The following is a 22,422-nucleotide window of genomic DNA, read 5'->3' on the forward strand; positions in this document are numbered from 1 at the left end:
TGGTGATCTGGCCTGCACGAGGCAGTGCAGTGTTGGAGCTAAGAGCACGCTTATTGAGCATGCTCATGTTGTTAGTGAAGGGAATGCATCAGTTTGCAACTAATGAATGTGAACATGAGCGTTGTTAACTTTGGCAGCAGTTAATGATGCTCATGTAGCCGAGGATTGACAGCACCCAGCATGCTGCTGTTGTGTTGAATTCTGTCCCCCCGTTGATTAGTGTTTCCTCCTGTTAAAATGACGACCGGTGTTATGGATTAATGAGTGACCATGTTTACTTCCTCTCAGCTGAATATGTGGTTGCTTATGTTGACAGCAGCTGTAGAAAATACAAACAGAACATGTAGGTGTCATTGTAAAAACGTTAAATACTGATCTGTGTTCATGTTCCCTACACTGCAAAAAAAGAAAAGTTGGGTGAACTCAAAATTTCAAGGCAACAAACTTCGATAAAATTTTAAGTTGGACAATTAAACTAAATATTTTAAGTTTTGTTTTTGAGTTTGCTCAACTCTGAATTTCTCTGGCACGATTGTAACGCCGCTATGAAATGTCAGCTAATGTTGGGACCACAATTTTGAGTTAGCATTGATACGCTAATGGCTACTCTTGTAGCTGTAACAAGCAGCGCCGCTAGCATCAGTTAGCCGCTAGCATCAGTTAGCCGCTAGCATCAGTTTGCCGCTAGCTTTTGCTAATGACCGAATTTCACCGCTTTCCCGCATTTCCCAACAAAGAAATAAGAGTTATCAGAACTATTGTCCCTTGTTGTGAACCCCAACTTAAAGATATAAGTAACAACAACTAACCAACTTGTTTTTGAGCAGACAACTGGCTTCCTTTGTTGTGCTAACTTACATTATTGCCCTAAATGTCAGTAATTTATATTTCCAAGTTTTACCAACTTAAGTCACTGTTTTAGGCCAAAAAATACAAGTTGGCTTTTTTGCAGTGTATCAACGCCAAATATTTATGTACATTATTGATACATCATTTTTTTATGTAACACAGACCACGGCTATTACAACTGTAAATTCAGACAGCGTGCTAGCGGTCCTGCTGAAGCCAGTTCATATGAATATTTGAAGGAGTTTTATAAACAAACCAGTACAGAGTCAAATGGAAAAAAAATCCAATTTTTATGCAAATAGTGCCCACCGGGTCTAAAAAAAACCCAAATCAGACAAATATGAAATGACACATTGAGTTGAGGCATTAAAAAACAACACCAACAGAAATGAACTAGTTTATTTGTTGGGACTGAAATTAACTCAGAAATCGAAACTGTGAACTGTGAACTATGAACACGAACAAGTTTATTTTAATCTGTGTCAGCTGAACTTGAGCTAGGTCTTGTGAAGTGTGAACTTGCACTGGCAACACTGGCAGATAGACTATATGGTTCAGTCTTACCCTTTTCATCAACACTCTCCCTCAATCTAAAAACAGTTGGCAGCTATTCTCACCAAGTGTACACAACCTGCCAAGCATGAAATGGCAAAGAGTCTAATTCAAGGAGTGGATTGTGTAGAGAGTCAAGTGTCTAGTTTAGACCCAGATAGAGTTAGCGGACTAGCCCAGAGCTGGAAAACAAGTGTATGTTGCACAGAGTAGATGTGTAAATAATAGTTTGCTCCAGCTACCTGATAAAGTAGAGTACTGTGCATCAGGCTTGTGCTGCAGTCAGTTTCGTCGGGAGTCTTCCTGCTCCCTGGTGGCCATAAATCACCTAATGCATCTTTAAATGAATGGCAAATGATCAAAGTCGGTGGTTAGGGCACACACCATGTAGGGATTATGCATATCACGTACTTGGCAGTGGAGCACAAACTATTCCTTTGGTTCTAATTTGGCAGCATCTCAAAATAATTGTGTCTGCGCTGCTTTGTCCAAGGTTTATCAGCCTTTTCCAGCAACATTACAATAGTGTGGGAGGGCCATTGAACATGCAGTTTTCTGTAAACTGCAGAGAGCTGTTGCTCCTGAGTGTCAGCCCTTTAAGGAACTTATTCCACTGCTCTATCTCTGCCTTATCATTTAGCCTATAGCAGTACTTCACTTCTCCCTCAGATAATGCTGCATGCGATATGCTTCTGCTCTCCCGGCGTGCTTGGACTTTTCTGCCTTCAAGCGACCAGTGTATCCTCCACCAGCACCATTATTATCAACACAGTCCTGCTCTCAGCAAAGGCCCGCAGCCATCATTGGACACATTTAATGTTTACTATAAAACCATAAAATACAATCCAATATTGGGCCTGTTTTTTCCCCAGCCAGTTTGTTAGTGCTGTGTTCAAATATTCATAATTAATCTGACGCAGTGATAATAAATTTTATATGCTTCCTTATCATTTGAGAGCTAGAGAGGAAGAGAGAGGATTTTTTTTTCTTAGCATGGCGCTTTTTGGATTTGAAGGAGACGAGATCCAAATAAGGCTGACCTCTTTGCCCTGGAATCTTATGAGTGGAGCTGATAGTGGGAATTATTTACTCTGCAAACTGGGCTGCAGCCTGGAGCCAGAGACGAGTAGAGCAAGCCCTTCTTATGTTGCTGCTCAACTATCTCTCCTCCTTCTCTCCTTCACTATCTCTCCCTCTGCCCCCAAAACCACCCGTCTTTTTTTTTTCCATGCTCCAAATGCAAAATAATCCACTTTCCCTACACTACCCTGACTGAAGCAGTGCCTCATGTCAGGCTGAAGGCCTGGTTAGCCTCCTTTGATCTTTGTGCACAATATTGATAATAATCAAGAGGCTTCATCCGTCATTGCATGACTTTGGTTGGATAAATTGGACAAATCAGCCACTTTGTTCTAGGAGGGATCAGCCGGGGCTCTGCCCATGTTTCCTGATCATTCATACAACAAAGCACAACCTTAAGAAGCAGCAGACGAGGAGCGGAGCGCTGTTAAAAATGCAAAGCTGTTGCTGTCAAATAGATGTTCTTTGGAAGCCAGTGGAATAAACTGTGATTAAGAAGAGATAAAGTGTTAAAAAACAAAGAGGCTCACTGACAAGTTTGGACCCTGGTGATCATCTCCCCTCCTTGATTACATTATATTCACTCTTTTTATGTCTAATTTATCATCAGTTATCAATTTTCTTCACTGAATCTGCCAGGCTTAAAATACTGCTGAACTTAAAAATCAAGCCCGATAATACACTGTAAAAAACATCTGTTTGATTTACGGTAAAATACCAGCAGCTGTGGTTGCCAGAACTTCACCGTAAAAATTACAGTGAGTGGATTTTCTATTCTTAATTTAAATGTAAATATCAGCAAAAACTGTAATTTAGACTGAGTGTTCCTGTTATTTTTAGGGTAATTGTGTCATTCATTCACACATCATGGTATTTCTCCATAAATTTTGCATGAAAATGTTATATTTTTACAGCAAAACTGTGTGTTTCTTCCACTTTATGGCAGAAAAAAAGTAAAAGTTTTGTGCTATTCTTTGATTTGATTTTGATTAATTAAAAGTGTCTAATATGGTGATATACAATTTTTTATTTTATGCCCTATTTCTGATGTATTTGACAGTGTTTTTACTGTTATTTCTACAAAGATTTTAACAGTGTACTAAGTCCATTCACGAATCAGATATTTTGCTTTGAGGAAAACAGTTATTACTTCTGATTCACATATCTAATAATAACAATAAATGTGTTTTTGAACACAATTGTATGACCAATGGGAAAACCGAGAATATCTGAAATCGTTATTCCTCCTCTTCCTTTTCTGTCAGGGAGAACATCAGCTCTGCTCTCTTTTAGTAATATCAATTTGTCTATTTATAACCGCTCCAAAGAAGAAGAGCGGGAGCTGTAGGGAGCCGGGCTCCTATAGGCCAGCAGGCCTCAGGTGCTGTTTCTGCTGAAATAATCACTTGACTATCTCATGGCACACATCTCCATCTCTTAACACCTAAAGCCTTTTCAAATAGCCACCTGTCGAGAGAAGGTGCTCTGCTCTTCAGTATTCTCACAAAATCAACTGCTTTTCATCCCACATCTCTTCTTCTCTGTCGCTCTCAGATCATCCAGATCCTCCTTCATCGTTCCGCCAAGTCGCTGTCAGCCACGACTCGCTCACTCTGGAGTGGATCCCCGGCTTCAACGGTGGTTTGCGGCAAAGATTTCGTGTAAGGTGAGATGTCAAGAAAGGATGTTGGCTTCAGAATGTATGGATGGACAGAAACAAACTCAAAGAGTCTCTTTCTAGTCATTTTGCATCTTTTTGTAATCGTTTTGCATCTATTTTTTGTCATTTTTTGGTCACTTTGTGGTTATTTATTGTTGCTTTGCATATATTTTTCTTCATTTTGCATCTTTTCATTGTGGTTTTGCATGTAAATTTCTGATTTGCTGTCTCTTTGTGGTTGTTTTGGTTCCCCTTGTAGTTGTTTTACATCTATTTTAAGTAATTTTATGTTTTTATGTAGCCATTTTCTGTTTCTTTGCAGTCATTTTTATTGTTTTGCGCCTCTTAGTTATTTTGCGTATCTGTAATTGTTGCATCTATTTTTTGTCACTTTGTGGTTATTTATTGTTGCTTTGCATATATTTTTCTTCATTTTGCATCTTTTCATTGTGGTTTTCTAATTTGCTGTCTCTTTGTAGTAATTTGGGATATTTTTGTGGTTGTTTTGGTTCCCCTTGTAGTTGTTTTGCATCTATTTGAAGTATTTTTCTGTTTCTTTTCAAGTCATTTTGTGTTATTTTTAGTTGTTTTGTGTCTCAGTGGTCATTACACTTCCAAATTTAGTTGATTTGCACCTCTATTGCATCTATTTTTAGCCATTTTGCATCCTTTTGTAATCGTTTTGCATCTATTTTTTGTCATTTTTTTGTCACTTTGTGGTTATTTGTTGTTGCTTTGCATATATTTTTCTTCATTTTGCATCTTTTCATTGTGGTTTTGCATCTAAATTTGTGATTTGCTGTCTCTTTGTGGTAATTTGGGATATTTTTGTGGTTGTTTTGGTTCCCCTTGTAGTTGTTTTGCATTTTTTTAAAGTATTTTTCTGTTTCTTTTATAGTCATTTTGTGTTATTTTTAGTTGTTTTGTGTCTCAGTGGTCATTATACTTCCATTTAGTTGATTTGCACCTCTATTGCATCTATTTTTAGCCATTTGCATCCTTTATGGTGGTTTTGCTCCTTTTTTTTTGTCATTTTGTGCCTCTTTGTGGTGATTTTGGATCTTTTTGTGGCCATTTTGTAGTTGTTTTACATCTATTTTAAGTAATTTTATGTTTTTATGTAGCCATTTTCTGTTTCTTTGCAGTCATTTTGCTCTGTTTTTAGTTGTTTTGTGTCTCTGTGGTCATTTTACATCTAAATTTATTGTTCTTTATTGTCATCTCTTCTAAATGTTTTTACATGTATTTTCTTGTCTCTTTGTAGTCATAATATGTTGTTCAGTTGTTTTGTGTGCATTAGTCATAGTCATATTAAGTCATCATCACTTATAGTCATATTAGTCATCATTAGTCATAGTCATATTAGACGTCTTTTTCTGTTTGTTTGTTTGTTCCATCGTTTCTTTGTTTGTTTAGTGAGTCAGTGACCCCTGAGGGCCCCGGGGCCATGTGAGAGTGACACCCTGTCATAAAACAATTGTACTTGACAGTTTCTTTTGGTCTTATCTGTTATTAAGAACTTAATGTATGCAATAAAAAATGTGCCATTGTGTGCTGACTGTTTTGCATTTCTTCATATTGGAGATTAAAGGGGTAGTTTGGATTTTATGAACTAGGGTTGTATGAGGCAAATATCCATATATTTAGTGGAATTACCAACACTAGATGCTGGTTGACACGCCCAGGTTAGAGAAACAAGGCAGGAAGACTGTAATGGAAGCTGAGCAATGTACTGCTGTGGATGGGGTCAGCAGCAAAATGTTTGCTTTTGGACACCTAAAATAAAGAATTATGTTAAGACATACGCTATATTTAGAATATTGTATATGTGGGGGAACTGAAGCTGTTCTCGGCTCTTGTAAAATTCTACCAGATTCCATTGATAAAAACAGTCCTTGAAAACCATAGAAATTGCTGGTCTACCGCAGCCTGCGAGATGATTTCTGGGGGTCGCCAAATCATTTTGGAAGTCAGCTCTGTCTCCACTGTATTAAAGTTTTAATGTGTTTTAGTCTTTTTGGTCATTTAATGTCTTTTTTGGGTCATTTTGTTTCTCTTTTGTGTCATTTTGTGTCTTTTTTGGGTCATTTTGTCTTTTTTGGGTCATTTTTTGTCTTTTTTGGGTCATTTTGTGTCTTTTTTGGTCATTTCGTGTCTTTTTTTGACAGATACCGTTGGGCTCAGTCAGCCAGTTTCCTCTACATGGACGTCTTTCCTCCCGGAGCAACAACCTTCACTGTCTCCGGCCTTCAGCCCGCCACCACCTACAACCTCTCTGTCAATGCACTCAATGCAATGGGAGAGAGTGGCTACGCTGACAACAATGCAGTACTGACCATCACCACCAAGGGTCAGTTTGGAGTCACCCCAGCTTGACACTGAGAGGACTCTACTGTTGAACCATCTGATAATCTATACTCCGTTTAACATGTGCTTTGGAGTGTGACATGTAAGTTTCAGTCTCTTTCTCTTTCTCTGCAGAGAGGCCAGAGGAAGAGGAAGTCCCAGCAGATGATGACTCAGTCTCACAGAGTGAGTCTTTTATCACAACTCCCTGAAAAAGCTCTTAAGGGGCAGTTGGAAATTGCTGTTTGCACAGCAGCTAGCTTCATTTGGCTAAATCATGTTAATGTATGCACCTCCAAGGCTGTTAATGTTTGCTCTACCAGAGTAGTGGTTGTCATGGCGCCCACCCATGCTTTTCCCCCCTCTGCTAGTCTTTAATCAGTAAAGACAATTGAGAGAGTGGTTGGGTCTGTCCCTGTTAGTTTTATCATCCCAAATTTCCATAAAACGTCCTCTTTAACTTTCATTGTTATGCATTGAGCTCATGTTTCTCATGTTTTGTGAACTAGGTGCAGGTGGACTGCCGGCCTATCTGACGGTAGTTTTCACCGTGGTGTTTGGAGTCCTGCTGGTGTTTAATTCACTGGGTTGCTTCTTTGGATTGAGGTGGAAAAAGAGGCGAGGCCAGACAGGTAATGATCTTTTCATCTATGGACGTGAGAGTCTTCCCTCCATCACTTTCTGGCATTATAATGTCCCGATTCCTCAATACAACTCTAAAGAGATCAATCCAGGACCATGATGCAATTGTCAGCTCAGCCTCTCTCTCTCTTCTCATCTCTCCGTGTCCTTCTTTCTATCCGTCTATCCTGTCTCCTCTCCTTCTGCTTATTCTCTAAGCCTCTACCTCCTGCCACATTCATCCTTCAAAGCTGTCACTTCTGTGTTTCGTCCATATCTTTTATCTCATTTGCTAGCGTTATGTCCTCTCTCCATCTCTCCTTCTGTCTCTTTCTATTTGTTCTCCGGTCTAACTGTCAGGTTCTCCCCTCTCCATCTTTTATTTTTCATTCCTCACCTTCCTCTGCCCTCTGGTTTTTACATAGATTTTTCGCAGCTTACTTGACTTTCACTCACTCTCACTCTCCGGCACTTTTATTGCTCTGATCAATTTCAGTGCTTATGAGATGATGCTCCTCTCTTCAAGTTCTAATTTCCTAACACTAAGCCTCTTTCCTCCAGTTTCTGTTCGCCCTGCAGGGGGGTAGAGCAGGCAGCGTGCTGGATGGAAAGAAGAATGAAGAGGAGGGGTAAGTTAAAGCCCTGCAGTCCAAGTAATAAAGAGACACACATCCAATCCACTCTGAAAAGTCTCAGGCCTGGTCTGTTGGCTGACCCAGCTACTAAAACAGCCAGGCAGGCAAAACAACAAGCCTCTGTCAATATCCATTCATATTAGTGTCATCAAACTTGCACCACAATCCAGCAATAAATGTGCACATGCACCACATGATACATTGTTATTAAGAACTTAATGTATGCAATAAAAAATGTGCCATTTGTGCTGACTGTTTTGCATTTCTTCATATTGGAGATTAAAGGGGTAGTTGGGATTTTATGAACTAGGGTTGTATGAGGCAAATATCCACAGTCAGTGCTTTTGGACACCTAAAATAAAGAATTAGTTAAGACATACGCTATATTTAGAATATTTTATATGTGGGGGAACTGAAGATGTTCACGGTTCTTGTAAATTCTACCAGATTCCTTTGATAAAAACAGTCATTTTACCTTGAAAACCTTAGAAATTGCTGGTCTACCGCAGCCTCCGTCGTTTAGTTCAGCTATTCTCAACCTTGGGGTCCCGACCCCAATTGGGGTCGCGAGATGATTTCTGGGAAGTCAGCTCTGTCTCCACTGTGTTAAAGTGATCATGTGTTAATGTGTTTTAGTCTTTCTGGTCATTTAATGTCTTTTTTTTGTCATTTTGTTTCTTTTTTGTGTCTTTTTTTGGTCATTTTGTGTCTTTTTTGGCTCATTTTGTGTCTTTTTTGGCTCATTTTATTTCTTTTTTGGCTCATTTTGTGTCTTTTTTTGGTCATTTTGTTTCTTTTTTGGCTCATTTTGTGTCTTTTTTTGGTCATTTTGTGTCTTTTTTGGTCATTTTGTGGTCATTTTGAGTCTTTTTTTGGTCATTTTGTTTCCTTTTTTTGGTCATTTTGTTTATTTTTTTGGGTGATCTGATGTGCGCGTGAGATCCTGTTCAGCAACATGCATGTTAAATTGGGGGTCGCGACTCAAAAGGGTTGAGAACTACTGCTTTAGTTTGTTTGTGTAATTGTGTGATGTGTGAAGTCACGCAATAACACAAAAAAACTAAATGATTGAGACAGCAATACTCCAGCAATTTCTTTGGTCTGCAAGGTAAAATTGTTATTTTTGTCAAGGAAGTCTGGTGGCTTTGACGAGAGCCTACACTGTAAAAAAAACAAAACGTTGTTTTTACGGTAAAAAACTGGCAGCTGTGGTTGCCAGAACGTTACCGTAATATATACGGTGCAACTTCTTTTTAATATTACGGTAAAAAGATATTGACACTGTTGATTTCACGTTTAAGATTGCATTTATTCCATTTTTTACCGTATAATTAAAGGTTTTTCCATTCAAAAGATTTTACATATAATTGACAAGAAAATACTTTATAAATGCCGCATAAATTAAAGATTTTACCATTAAATATTACAGTATATTTCTGTTAGAGATATGGTGTTTAGTACATTTAACAGTAAGAAAAAGTATTTTTACAAAAAATAAATGCAAAAATTACAGTGATGCTTTTTGTTACAAACACAGTGCCAATGTATTTTACAGTAATAGAGTAATGTTGTTGTTGTTGTTTTTTTATTTAAAACCTGTAAAAATACTGTTCTGGCTGATATTTACATATACAGTGTTTAATTGTTACTGAAACTGAATTAACCCATTTATCATTTTACAGTCTTTTACTGTCATGGTTTAATAGTTTTTCACCGTAAAATCTACAGACATTTTTTACAGTGTAGATTACAGCTTCAGTTCATCTACTGTAGGTTATACAATGATCGCTTCATAAAAACCCAACTTAAATAATTCTGAAACCATTCATTTAACAGTTAAAGCAGTTAGCAAATATATATATAAAGAATTAGACAGAATGTGATTTCTCCTTGCAGGTCCAGTCAGTCAGCTGTGAGCAGCTCCAATAAGTACGAGAGCAGAGAAAAGATCAACGCGGCGGCCCAGCGAACCCTCCTCATCGACTCTGGATCTGAAACAGACAGCAACGTCTACGAGAGCTATGCAGCGGTACGGAGGGAGGGGGGAGGAGGAAGAAAGGGAAGAGCTGGATGAGAGGAAGAGAAAGCGGTTGAGAAAATATGCAGGGACACAGAGAAGGCTGAGTAAACAGATGAGGGGAGGAAAGAGGTTAGGCAGGGGGTGATGGGAACTGGCAGAGAAGGAAGTGGAGAATTCAGCCATAACAAGGAAAATGGATAGATAAACTAATGAAACCTTTAGCTGTGCATAGAGATGGAACACAGATCAATACCTCACAATTAGCATTCAAAATGCACATCGATCTCGGAGAAATTATCATTTTGTACTTTAAAAAGGCCAACAAGGATTTGAACCTTGAAGAAAACTGTTGAGTGAGGTAGAAGAAAACACACAGTGGTGTCAGGACGGAGTATAATGAAACCTCTAATGTTAATGTGTTTTAGTCTTTTTGGTCATTTAATGTCTTTTTTGGTCATTTTGTGTCTTTTTTTGTGTCATTTTGTGTCTTTTTTTTGGTCATTTTGTGTCTTTTTTGTGTCATTTTGTCTTTTTTTGGTCATTTTGTGTCTTTTTTGTGTCATTTTGTGTCTTTTTTTGGTCATTTTGAGTCTTTTGGTAATTTTGAGTCTTTTTTTGGTCATTTTGTGTCTTTTTTTGGTCATTTTGTTTCTTTTTTGGGTCATTTTGTGTCTTTTTTGGGTCATTTTGTTTCTTTTTTGGGTCATTTTGTGTCTTTTTTGGGTCATTTTGAGTCTTTTTTGGTCATTTTGTGGTCATTTTGTGGTCATTTTGAGTCTAGAAGAAAACACACAGTGGTGTCAGGATGGAGTATAATGAAACCTCTAATGTTAATGTGTTTTAGTCTTTTTGGTCATTTAATGTCTTTTTTTGGTCATTTTGTGTCTTTTTTTGGTCATTTTGTGTCTTTTTTTGTGTCATTTTGTGTCTTTTTTTGGTCATTTTGTGTCTTTTTTTGGTCATTTTGAGTCTTTTGGTCATTTTGAGTCTTTTTTTGGTCATTTTGAGTCTTTTTTGGTCATTTTGTGGTCATTTTGAGTCTAGAAGAAAACACACAGTGGTGTCAGGACGGAGTATAATGAAACCTCTAATCCCCACGGAGACAGGCTTCATCTCTCCCCAAATAAAAAACAGAATATTCCTGTAAGGGTTGCTTCAGCCACATTACCTAAACATCTCCCATCTCCCTATAGTGGTGTCTTGCTGTGGCTGGAGGCCATATTATATATTATATTATATTATAATATTATATTATATTATCAGGCTGTCCATCCATCCTTCTGTCCCTTTCTCCACACCGCACTATCTTAAGAACGTCTTGAGAGAATTTCTTCAAATTTGGCACAAAAGTCCACTTGGTCTCAAAGACAGATTTATAATGATTTGGTCACTGTTGTTGCTTTGCATATATTTTTCTTCATTTTGCATCTTTTCATTGTGGTTTTGCATCTAAATTTGTGATTTGCTGTCTCTTTGTGGTAATTTGGGATATTTTTGTGGTTGTTTTGGTTCCCCTTGTAGTTGTTTTGCATCTATTTGAAGTATTTTTCTGTTTCTTTTATAGTCATTTTGTGTTATTTTTAGTTCTTTTGTGTCTCAATGGTCATTACACTTCCAAATTTAGTTGATTTGCACCTCTATTGCATCTATTTTTAGCCATTTTGCATCCTTTATGGTGGTTTTGCTCCTTTTTTTGTCATTTTGTGCCTCTTTGTGGTAATTTTGTGGTAGTTTTTCATATAATTTTGTTTATTTTGCATTTTTCCATGGTGGTTTCCTCTAATCCCCACGGAGGCAGGCTTCATCTCTCCCCAAATTGGAGGCCATATTATATATTATATTATATTATAATATTATATTATCAGGCTGTCCATCCATCCTTCTGTCCCATTCTCCAGACCGCACTATCTTAAGAACACCTTGAGAGAATTTCTTCAAATTTGGCACAAAAGTCCACTTGGACTCAAAGACAAACTTATAATAATTTGGTCACTGAGGCCTAAAAAAATACATTTGTGGCCATAACTCAAGAATTCATGTGCAAATTATTACAAAATTTCACACAAATGTCTAATAGGATAAAATGATGAAGTGATGACATTTTTATATCCAAAAGGTCAAAGGTCAATTTAACTGTGATGTCAAAATATTCTGTAAAAATCATTTTCTGGCCAATAATTCAGTAACAGAAGGGGAGATTGTGATATTTCACATTTGGATTCTGAATTTGTGACACTAATCTTGAACAGGGTTGAAAACAGCAACGTCTCACTCTATAAAGTCCTATAAGTCACTGTCAGCTGTTTGTATCTGGACTAAATCGTCCGTCCTCTTTGGTATTCACAGCAACTCTATTCAGCTGGGTTGTATTGGAAAAGAGGCAAACATACAGACCAGAAATCTGAAATGTAAAGGAAGGCAATGTCCCATTTTACCATTATCAACTTGTACTTTATTGATTGGATTTATTTCTTTGGGATTTTATTATTTTATTGTTTTTGCTCCCGGTACCTGTGTTATTGATCGTTTTTATTGTCAAGAGCTTTGAGCTGCATTTTATGTTATAAATACAGCGTATTATTATTTTTAAGAAAATCGTTTGGATGAATGAACCAACATGATCTCACAGAAATCCGTGAAATAGCCACGGATTTCGCTTAACTCAAAATCCGTGGAATAGCCACGGAATTGCTCAAATTTCCGTGAAACTGACACGGATTTCGCTACAATGCAAGTTAATGACCTGTGTAATGATCCCGTGGCTATTCCAACATACAAAGTGATTATGTACATTCACTGAGTGAATATTTAGAAAATAAAACATATATTTCTCGCTAGAAATGTGATCAAAATCCATTTTTATGCAGAAACTAAGTCAAAATATTGATTTTTCACTAAAAATGAGAGAACTGTCCGCCATGTTTTTTCTTGAAAGTCATGTGACTTGGAACAAACCAATAGGAACAAATATCCATGGAATAGCCACGGGATATGACAAATCCGAAAACCGTGTCAGTTTCACGGAAATTTGAGTGATTCCGTGGCTATTTCACGGATTTCTGTGAGACCAGGTTGGAATGAACCCTCCAAGAATGCTCTGCAACACATCTGGCTTTGTCATTTACCTTGAAGTTATTCAAGGCCGAGCTGATTTGATGCTATCTCACCTGTTTCTCTGATTTCAGGAAAGTTCCCATTATTATTACCCCACCGGTGACTTCGTGCCGCCCCTCAGTCCCCTGCCTGAGGAAACACTTCGGCGGGGTGAGACACAAATATGCCTCGGAGTAAACAAAGCATCAGTAAACAAAGCATCATTTCCAAAATGTGATGCGCTCCGAGCCAATCAGGAGTTAGACATGTCGTTGAACTTGAACAGCTTGGGCCAACTGCACTGTAAAAAAAAACCCGTTGTTTTTACGGTAAAAAACTGGCAGCTGCGGTTGCCAGAACGTTACCGTAATAAATACGGTGAAACTTTTTTCTAATATTACGGTAAAAAGATATTGACACTGTTGATTTCACGTTTAAGATTGCATTTATTCCATTTTTTACCGTATGAATAAAAGGTTTTTCCATCAAAAGATTTGACATATAATTGACAAGAAAATACTTTATAAATGCTGCATAAATTAAAGATTTTACCATTAAATATTACAGTATATTTCTGTTAGAGATATGGTGTTTAGTACATTTAACAGTGAGAAAAAGTATTTTTACAAAAAATAAATGCAAAAATTACAGTGATGCTTTTTGTTACAAACACAGTGCCAATGTATTTTACAGTAATAGAGTAATGTTTTTGTTTTTTTAATTTAAAACCTGTAAAAAATACTGTTCTGGCTGATATATACATTTACAGTATTTAATTGTAACTAAAACTGAATTAACCCATTTATCATTTTACAGTCTTTTACTGTCATGGTTTAATAGTTTTTCTCTAAAAAAATCTACAGACATTTTTGAAAGTGTGGAGTTATGTCAGCTTTAGATTAATGTTCGCCTCTGGCAATTATACATGTTTTGAGTATTCATTTCCATGTGCTCTTCAAGATGTGACCCACCTCCCTGTGGACTCACACAGCCATCTGTACGAAGACGTAAGAGACGGGGGTCTGTACCGGGACATCCTGGCTTCCTCTCTTCCTTCCCCTCCGTCCTTGTTTGACCACAGATTGCCTCATCAAAGGGACGAGTGGAGATCACCAACCCAGCCTCAGGTCTGTAAACAAAACCTCTGATGAGACTTCTTTGTGATGCATTATTTACAATGTTCATATTACAGTTTAAAATTAAACATAAAGGTAGATGATGCAGTGCAGCTTTATGGTAACTGAGATGCAATCTGTCTCTCAGCAGGCTGCAGAGAGACGGAGAGATGTTGGACAGCTTCCCTTTGAACTACGAGGAGAATTAGTTTAGAAGGTCAGAGCAAACAAATACGCCATGACGGGGCTCGTACAGTGTTGTATAGCAGATATTCAATGCTTTTTTAAAATTCTTTTTTTGAATGATATCTCAGAAGTCTATTCTGAACCAGCCAAAAGAGAGGAATGGAGCTGGAATGCTTGATGTAAAATGTCATATAATTGAGTATTTCACTTAAAATGTTTCTGTGTATTATTAACATTGAGTGCTTTTCTCAGAGTGAGTTTGTCTAGAACAGCAATATATATATATATATATATATATATATAGACAATATATATGGAACAGTGGAAACGCTGAAGCAAATTAAAATGGCAGATTTGAAAAACAACATTTGAAAACCAGCCAACAGCTTGTTTTCTTCTTCTTCTTCTTCTTCTTCTTCTTCTTCTTCTTCCTCTTCTTCTTCTTCTTCTTCGCCTTCTTCTTCTTCGCCTTCTTCTTCTTCTTCTTCGCCTTCTTCTTCATCTTCGCCGCCTTCTTCTTCTTCTTCTTCGCCTTCTTCTTCTTCTCCTTCTTCTCCTTCTTCTTCTTCTCCTTCTTCTTCTCCCTGTGCCTTGCAGTCTCCTTCTTCTTCTTCTTCTTCTTCTTCTTCTTTTTCTTCTTCTCCTTCTTCTTCTTCTTCTGCTTCTTCTTCTTCTCCTTCTTCTTCTTCTCCTTCTTCTTCTTCTTCTCCTTCTTCTTCTTCTTCTTCTCCTCCTTCTTCTTCTTCTCCTCCTTCTTCTTCTTCTTCTTCTTCTTCTCCTTCTTCAAATCAAATCAAATCAAACTTTATTTATATAGCGCTTTTCTTACATAGAAATGTAACACAAAGTGCTTTACAAAAAATAAGGATAAAAACAGACAATAAAAATGACAAAACCCACCCCTCCCATCCCCACATACACATCTGTATGTACACACACACGCACATAGACACGCACGCACACAAACACACACTCAGACTCACACACAGCACATATTGATTGATTCTTCTTCTTCTTCTTCTTCTTCTTCTTCTTCTTCTTCTTCTTCTTCTTCTTCTTCTTCTTCTTCTTCTACAAAGCACTGAATGGTCTCGGACCAAATCTACTGCCCTTACTTTTTAACTACACAATGTTTGACTTGTGCTTTTTATTATTTTATCTCTTCTTTTATCCTGCTGTATCTTATTTTATCCTATTTATATTTTATTTCTATTTCCCTGTTTTAATTGACTGTTTTTACTGTTTTCAATTGTGTCTTTCTGTTTTTAATGTGTATGTAAAGCACTTTGAATTACCTTGTGTTGAATTGTGCTATACAAATAAACTGGCCTTAGTAGTTTTATCAGATGTTGGTACTTTATGGTCCAAATACACAAGTAAACAGAGTAGATGTAGAAATTCACAAAGGCAGAAACCACCTCAAGCTACCATTAAAATATTTTTGCCGAGCTGAGGAAGTTGAATTCTTCCATTTTCCTGATGCGATATTTCAAAATGCATACAATCCACAAAGCAATGCTGCCAATGTGGATAAAATGAATGAATAAATAAAGGAGTTGGTAGTAAAATGAGGACATGCTTTCTGATAAAAAGCATGCTTTTAAATCATCTGTCTGACAGATGATGGTCATTTATACCTATTTGTTTTTAGTGTGCACATTTGTTTGTTGTACAGTTGTTTTCAGATAGTTTGTTATGTTGTATTGCCTTCTTCTTCTTCTTCTTCTTCTTCATCTTCTTCTTCTTCTTCTTCTTCTTCTTCTGTCAACTTATTTCCTCCCTCGACCTGGCTTTGTTCCTTCACCTTTCCCCTCTTTCTCTCTTGGAGCCGAGTCCTGGTCACTACCCACAGTGCCGCGCTGCGTCTCTGGCCTGCAGGTAGACATGAATCAGTCAGTTAGAGACAGAAATGGAGTGACAACGCTGCGTCTGGCACTGGGGCAGAAGCAGCACAGACTCACAGTGCCACCCAAGCAGACAACATCCTTTTTGACTCATTCAATGTCAACATTTTCAAACATGTGTCCGAGATGAGAACCTGAGGACGGCGGCCCGCCCCTCCCCCGTACAGAGAGTTTCACAGTTGGTACATGGGAATCCCCACAATGGGATCGTACTGAGTGGTTCTTAGCATGGTTATGTCTTCAGGAGGTAAAGCCATATCTAGGGCCAGACTCTAATCCTGTTTTCTCACGGATTGAAGTTCAGCTCACAGCATCAGTGAGAGAGAGAGAGACCGTGAAGGGAATTTGTCTCAGTGAGAGTCAGAGAGAGATAGAGTCAGGACCAGATGCTAAGGCTAAGCTGCTGCTGTGGCTACTCCTTCAAAAAAAAAAAAAAAAAAATCCTCTTCCTTTGGTTTCAAATGTAGTTTAAAGAAAACCAGTTCACTGCAGTAATTGTTACTCCTCAGCCAGAACAATAATCATAATCTTTATTTATAGAACCTTTTCAAAAAGATGCCCTACACAGGACAGCAAATTAAAATCAATAAATTATAATATCCAATATAGAATCTAATAAAAATAGGCTCAATTTTACAACAAGATGAAATCGATTCCATATGAATAACATAAAAAAATACAAGAAGACCAGTTTATATCCACACAAGCAGCCCTGGGAAGCTGTTCTTAAACACAGCTTTGCTTGGAGCTAAATGCTAATATCAGTGTGCTAACAGTCAATGCAAATATGCTGATGTTTAGCAGGTTTATTTATCCTCTTCAGCATCTTTGTTTAGCATGTTAGAATGCTAACATTTGCTAATTAGCAGTAAACACAAATATAGCAGAGGCATAAACTGACAGTATAACCATTAGTTTTGCTGATATATTTAAAAAATAAATAAATAAATAAACATTTATTTTGAGAATGAAGCTAGGGGAAAAGTCAGGGAAAGATGGAAGGGTTCATCCGGAGAGGTAAATTAATGTTTGGACAACCTTTCATGGCGATCCATTAAATACTGGTGGAGATATTCAGTCCTTAGTCATGGTTCCATTAAATAGTGAAGCAAATTTTAATCAAACTTTTCAAATATCATGGAAAAGAAAAGCAAATGAAGGCTGGTTTCCATCAACTGTCTTGTATCATATAAACCAGGCTCCAGGATAGTTTTATCAGATGTTTGGTCCAAATAAACAAGTAAACAGAGTAGATGTAGACATTTACAAAGGCAGAAACCACCTCAAGCTACCATTAAAATATTTTTGCCGAGCTGAAGAAGTTGAATTCTTCCATTTTCCTGATGCGATATTTCAAAATGCATACAATCCACAAAGCAATGCTGCCAATGTGGATAAAATGAATAAATAAATTCTAAAGTAAAATAAGGACACGCTTTCTGATAAAAAGCATGCTTTTAAATCATCTGTCTGACAGATGATGGTCATTTATACCTTTTTGTTTTTAGTGTGCACATTTGTTTGTTGTACAGTTGTTTTCGGATCGTTTGTTTTGTTGTATGATATTTATATTATGATATACTTTTCAATATTCTGTATGGTTTGTTTGGTGTTTTTATTTTTAGCTGCTGCTCTAAAACAGTAATTTCCCAGTTTGCTTCTTCCATCTCCATCTATTATTATATATTTGTCTACCAATAACCTGTATATTTATTGAGGATTTATATTTTAAGATGCAGAGAGATTCCGTCATTAACACGCAGCGTGAGAATGTACAGAAGACATGCAGGAATAGATTCCTTCCTGTATTACAATAACAAGTTGGAGTGCTCTGTGTATTTGGGTACATTTATCTTTAATGTTCCCTGTGCAGAGATCAGAAACTTCCTCAAAGTTTCCATGGTTCTTTTAGCTTCCCTCTGCCAAGTGAAATACGCAAATAGTGACTGGGCTCTTATTATATCTGTACACAGAGCCGTTATGCACGCATCCCGTTTCTGCTTCCAGCTTCTGCTTTTCCCTCAAGCACAATTCGTCACATCAGTCTCATGAGTTCACACACGAAGAAACACAGAGACAGCACGAGCAACACATACAGTTCAATGAGACAAACATGAGGAAAAGGTTATAATCTTCATTTGTTTATAAATAGAAATGTCGGTAACACTTTACAATAACCATCTAAGTGATGTTTATAGATGGTTTATAGACCAATTATTAATCATTTACAAAATTCTATACATATTTAATCTTTAAATGTTTTCAAACAATTTCTTAAAGGTATAAGAATAATTTTGAAATAATTTACATACTTAATATGGTGTTAAAAATGTTATAATGAGTGCAAAACTATTAATAAACTAAGAATTATAATGCTACTGTTTGTTTATGGTAAAGAAACTATCAATTTACATTATTATACCTTCTATTTGGCATTTATAAATTATAGTTCAACATTAATACATTTTCTATTTACCATTCTAAATGGCCTATATACGGTTTATAAATGATGATTAAACATTAATAAACTATCTGTTAACCATTTATAAATGATGGTTATTGTAAAGTGTTACCGAAATGTCCTTTTTTATGTGGTCAACTACATGATTTGTTCTCTAGCTGCACCAAGCTTGACACAGCATAACTATTTTCTGTGTTATTACTGTAAAATACAAGAAATATTTAGTGGGGGAGGTGATATTTAAATCCTGGTGAGGCTGTTGTCGTCCACAAATTTGTCCAATCTACAAAATTCTGTTTCCTCAATGGAGCCTGACTGCCTGGAGATAAATCTCAATGTTTCACAGAGCTGCGTTCCCTCAATTAGGCTCACTATTCTCCATCATGAGCTGTCAAGGTATGTTTGTCTCATTACTGAACAATTGTTTAAGTTCCTGTCAAGATGACTGCTGTGTTCATACCAAAGCCTGTTCATGAAGCATCATTTTGGCTCAGGCAGAAACGGTAATCTGCTAAACTGAAGGCTTGACAGCTCAATACTGTATGTCAACTCCTATTTTTCCTCAATTGCCTCGTGAACGTTTTGATATGATGCGTTCAGAAGAATCTCGAGGGAGCAACAGCATTCAGGCTGCACAAGAGCACAATTAAGTCAAAAGAGAAACAAATAAGAGACTTTAATTACCTAAGCTCTAGGAGTGTTTCCGCGTCCTTTTTACCCCACTCCTTAATGTTTTCTTGGAAAACAAATATGAGATTGAATAACACTCCTTTATCATTTTAACAGGTTGTGCTACCAGTGGGAGCTAACTCAATTTTAACTCAAATTTCTGCAAACCCAGTCATTGCTCCCATTATTTAGATTTTTCAATTTGAACCAAACAGAAATCAAATCAAAAGCAACCACAGGCTTTACAAATTAAAACATGATTTTACTGGCAGTTATTAAGACTCACTTTGTGGCTGTGCTCTCCTGTTGTCAGTAATGAGCACACAATGCCCTTCAATGTGGATGAAAAAGTATGACTGAATAAATACTACAACAATAGTCCAACAAAGATAACTAGGAAATGAAAACACAATTAATTGGTAATTTTGATAAGGGCAGATATGAAAGAATTCTGAAACTAAAAGAGCATCTTTACCGAGAGATGTCTTGTTTGCAGGCTCAGTTTGTTCATTTGTCTGTTTGTTAGCAGAATTATGGAAAAACTACAGGCCAGATTTTCATAAAAGCATAAATTCTGTGGCTCACATCGACCAGGAAAAGCCTGAAACTGGTCACAGAGAAACATGAAATAACTACAAAAAACAAAAGAGCTTCGAAGACACAAACAGAGACTCACAATGACTATAAAAAGGACACAAAGAGACACAAAGCAACACAAAGAGACACAAAGAGACACAAAATCAACACAAAGAGATGTGTAATGACTACAACGAGATACAAAACAACAACAAAAAGAGTCCATCAACAAATTTCAAAAAGCTTGATGGAAACACAGGTAAATTCAATGAAACTTTCGAAAAAAGCTCAAAAACATTTTTTGTTTTTTTGTCTTTTTCGGAAAGTAGTTAATGTGCTAAATGGGGGGAGGAACTGTTTGTCTGATTGCGATAATTTGACTCACATGATTGATCAGCTGTTTCTGAGCTGACAGGAAATAACAATTATAAGTTGCACAATTGAATCCAGTTCCTGAAGAGTTGTCTCCATTTTCTCTCATGGGTGGCCAAGTTGTCCGATTAGCAACTTCTTTTTCTGTTATTGGTTTACTGACACGTTACACTGCCACCTCCTGGCAAAAGTACATTTTTGCAGCTTTGTTTATTCGCTCTAAACCAGTTGATGGAAATGTCCCTACACTGCAAAAAAAGAAAAGTTGGGTGAACTCAAAATTTCAAGGCAACAAACTTCGATAAAATTTTAAGTTGGACAATTAAACTAAATATTTTAAGTTTTGTTTTTGAGTTTGCTCAACTCTTAATTCAGATTTTTGTCAACTCAACTGTAAATTGTACTAACTTATAATTTACATTGTAATAACTTTTAATCCTTACTTCTGCTAACTTCTGCAATGTGCTGAATTGGCACGATTGTAACGCCGCTATGAAATGTCAGCTAATGTTGCGACCACAATGTTGAGTTAGCATTGATACGCTAATGGCTACTCTTGTAGCTGTAACAAGCAGCGCCGCTAGCATCAGTTAGCCGCGAGCATCAGTTAGCCGCTAGCGTCAGTTAGCCGCTAGCATCAGTTAGCTGCGAGCATCAGGTAGCCGCTAGCTTTCGTTAATGACCGAATTTCACCGCTTTCCAGCATTTCCCAACAAAGAAATAAGAGTTATCAGAACTATTGTCCCTTGTTGTGAACCCCAACTTAAAGATATAAGTAACAACAACTCACCAACTTGTTTTTGAGCAGACAACTGGCTTCCTTTGTTGTGCTAACTTACATTATTGCCCTAAATGTCAATAATTTATATTTCCAAGTTTTACCAACTCAAATCATTGTTTTAGGCCAAAAAATACAAGTTGGCTTTTTTTGCAGTGTAATTCACATTTTCTTTAATGCGACATTTAAAAATTTTGCTTCAAAATTTGCTTTGTCTTTAATGGAAACGCAGCTTGTGTGTCTTGCTCCTCTGTAGAAAAGATGTCGTGTCCTTTTGCATGTCTGAGCCCAGCGGCCTATTGTCTCATAATTCATCCATGGAGAAATGGGACAATCCAAGGAGCATGAATGCACCTTAAGCCTTGGCAGAGATCTGTGCATCGTCACTGTCAATCTAGTTAATGAAAGCTGAGTTTAATGAATCAGGCTGTAGTGTATGTTCTGTACCAAACAACATGGAAAGGCAAGAGTCAAAATAAAACCATACCACAGAAAAGTAGATACGCTTATAGAGCCCAGAGAGATTGCAAGTGAAGCAATGTTTTGGATTTTTATCATTATTAAAATGCAAACTGCACACTTACAGTCCACATTTGTCTCTATTTGAAATAGTGCAGGCTTCATTAAACAAAATTCAAATCCAGACAAGCATTACTCTCCTGGTATTTCCCCCCAAAGGTATACAGTATATTCAACAAAAGAAAAATATCTTTCTTTTCAAGTCCCATTTAGACCTTGGTGTATTTTTTTGTTTTTCATATGTAAGCACATTTAAATTCACACGTCTCTCTCTGCATCTCATTCATTTAAATGCACACATACTCCCACGCTAACACAACAATATAAAGATGACAAGAGGAGTGTGATACGACACGCTACATCACATTTTCACATTCATAAATCACTGTCTCAAATGTGTTTTTAAATGGTTATCACATATGTATATGTGTAAACCTCCACACGTACATGGAATAAATATTTTCTGAAGGGAACAATAAACAGCAGAGATGAATCCTGTGATAAACAAGAGCAAGAGTGATTTTAAAAATGAGGAAAAGGATTCTGGAAGTAAGTGTTATATTACAGACCGTCCTCGTAAAAACCCCAGAGGTATTCGTCTGTGCAAGCGGCTTTTTACGACCTTTATTTACTCTCGTTTTTGGGTTCTGACCTCTTGTGGCAATTGTAATTATAACAAGATCAAAGGAGGAAGTCAAACAGTCTCAGTTCATGTCCGTGTGGAACCAGAACCTCATTATTAGTTGTTTTACCAACTAGATTTGTAGGAAACCACGTCACATACAGAATTATGCCACGTAATGTAACTACATCACATCCTATTTTAAATCCAAACTGCATGTGAGTTCCAATATCCAAACTAGTTAGTATGCTGGAAAAAGATTCAGTTTGTCTCAGTACATTGTATATTAACATAGAATGAGATAAGATCTGACTTTATTTCTCCCGCAGTAAATGAAATATTTACTGGGAAATGAAGGTTGCCA

General features: G+C 37.0%; 1 protein-coding gene across 1 annotated transcript in view; it reads left to right on the plus strand.

Moving 5' to 3' along the window:
* Positions 1-14,446, plus strand: part of nphs1 (NPHS1 adhesion molecule, nephrin) — a 70,801-nt gene extending 56,355 nt beyond the window's left edge. The window contains exons 22-30 of the mRNA XM_059338735.1: positions 4,036-4,147; positions 6,310-6,491; positions 6,623-6,673; positions 6,997-7,117; positions 7,687-7,737; positions 9,640-9,772; positions 12,949-13,027; positions 13,817-13,983; positions 14,123-14,446. Of these exons, the coding sequence (XP_059194718.1) occupies positions 4,036-4,147; positions 6,310-6,491; positions 6,623-6,673; positions 6,997-7,117; positions 7,687-7,737; positions 9,640-9,772; positions 12,949-13,027; positions 13,817-13,983; positions 14,123-14,185 (959 nt within the window). The 3' untranslated portion in view covers positions 14,186-14,446. The remainder of the gene's footprint in view (positions 1-4,035; positions 4,148-6,309; positions 6,492-6,622; positions 6,674-6,996; positions 7,118-7,686; positions 7,738-9,639; positions 9,773-12,948; positions 13,028-13,816; positions 13,984-14,122) is intronic.
* The last annotated feature ends 7,976 nt before the right edge of the window (positions 14,447-22,422 follow it).

The sequence above is a fragment of the Centropristis striata genome, chromosome 8, assembly GCF_030273125.1.
Source record: "Centropristis striata isolate RG_2023a ecotype Rhode Island chromosome 8, C.striata_1.0, whole genome shotgun sequence".
NCBI lineage: Eukaryota > Metazoa > Chordata > Actinopteri > Perciformes > Serranidae > Centropristis > Centropristis striata.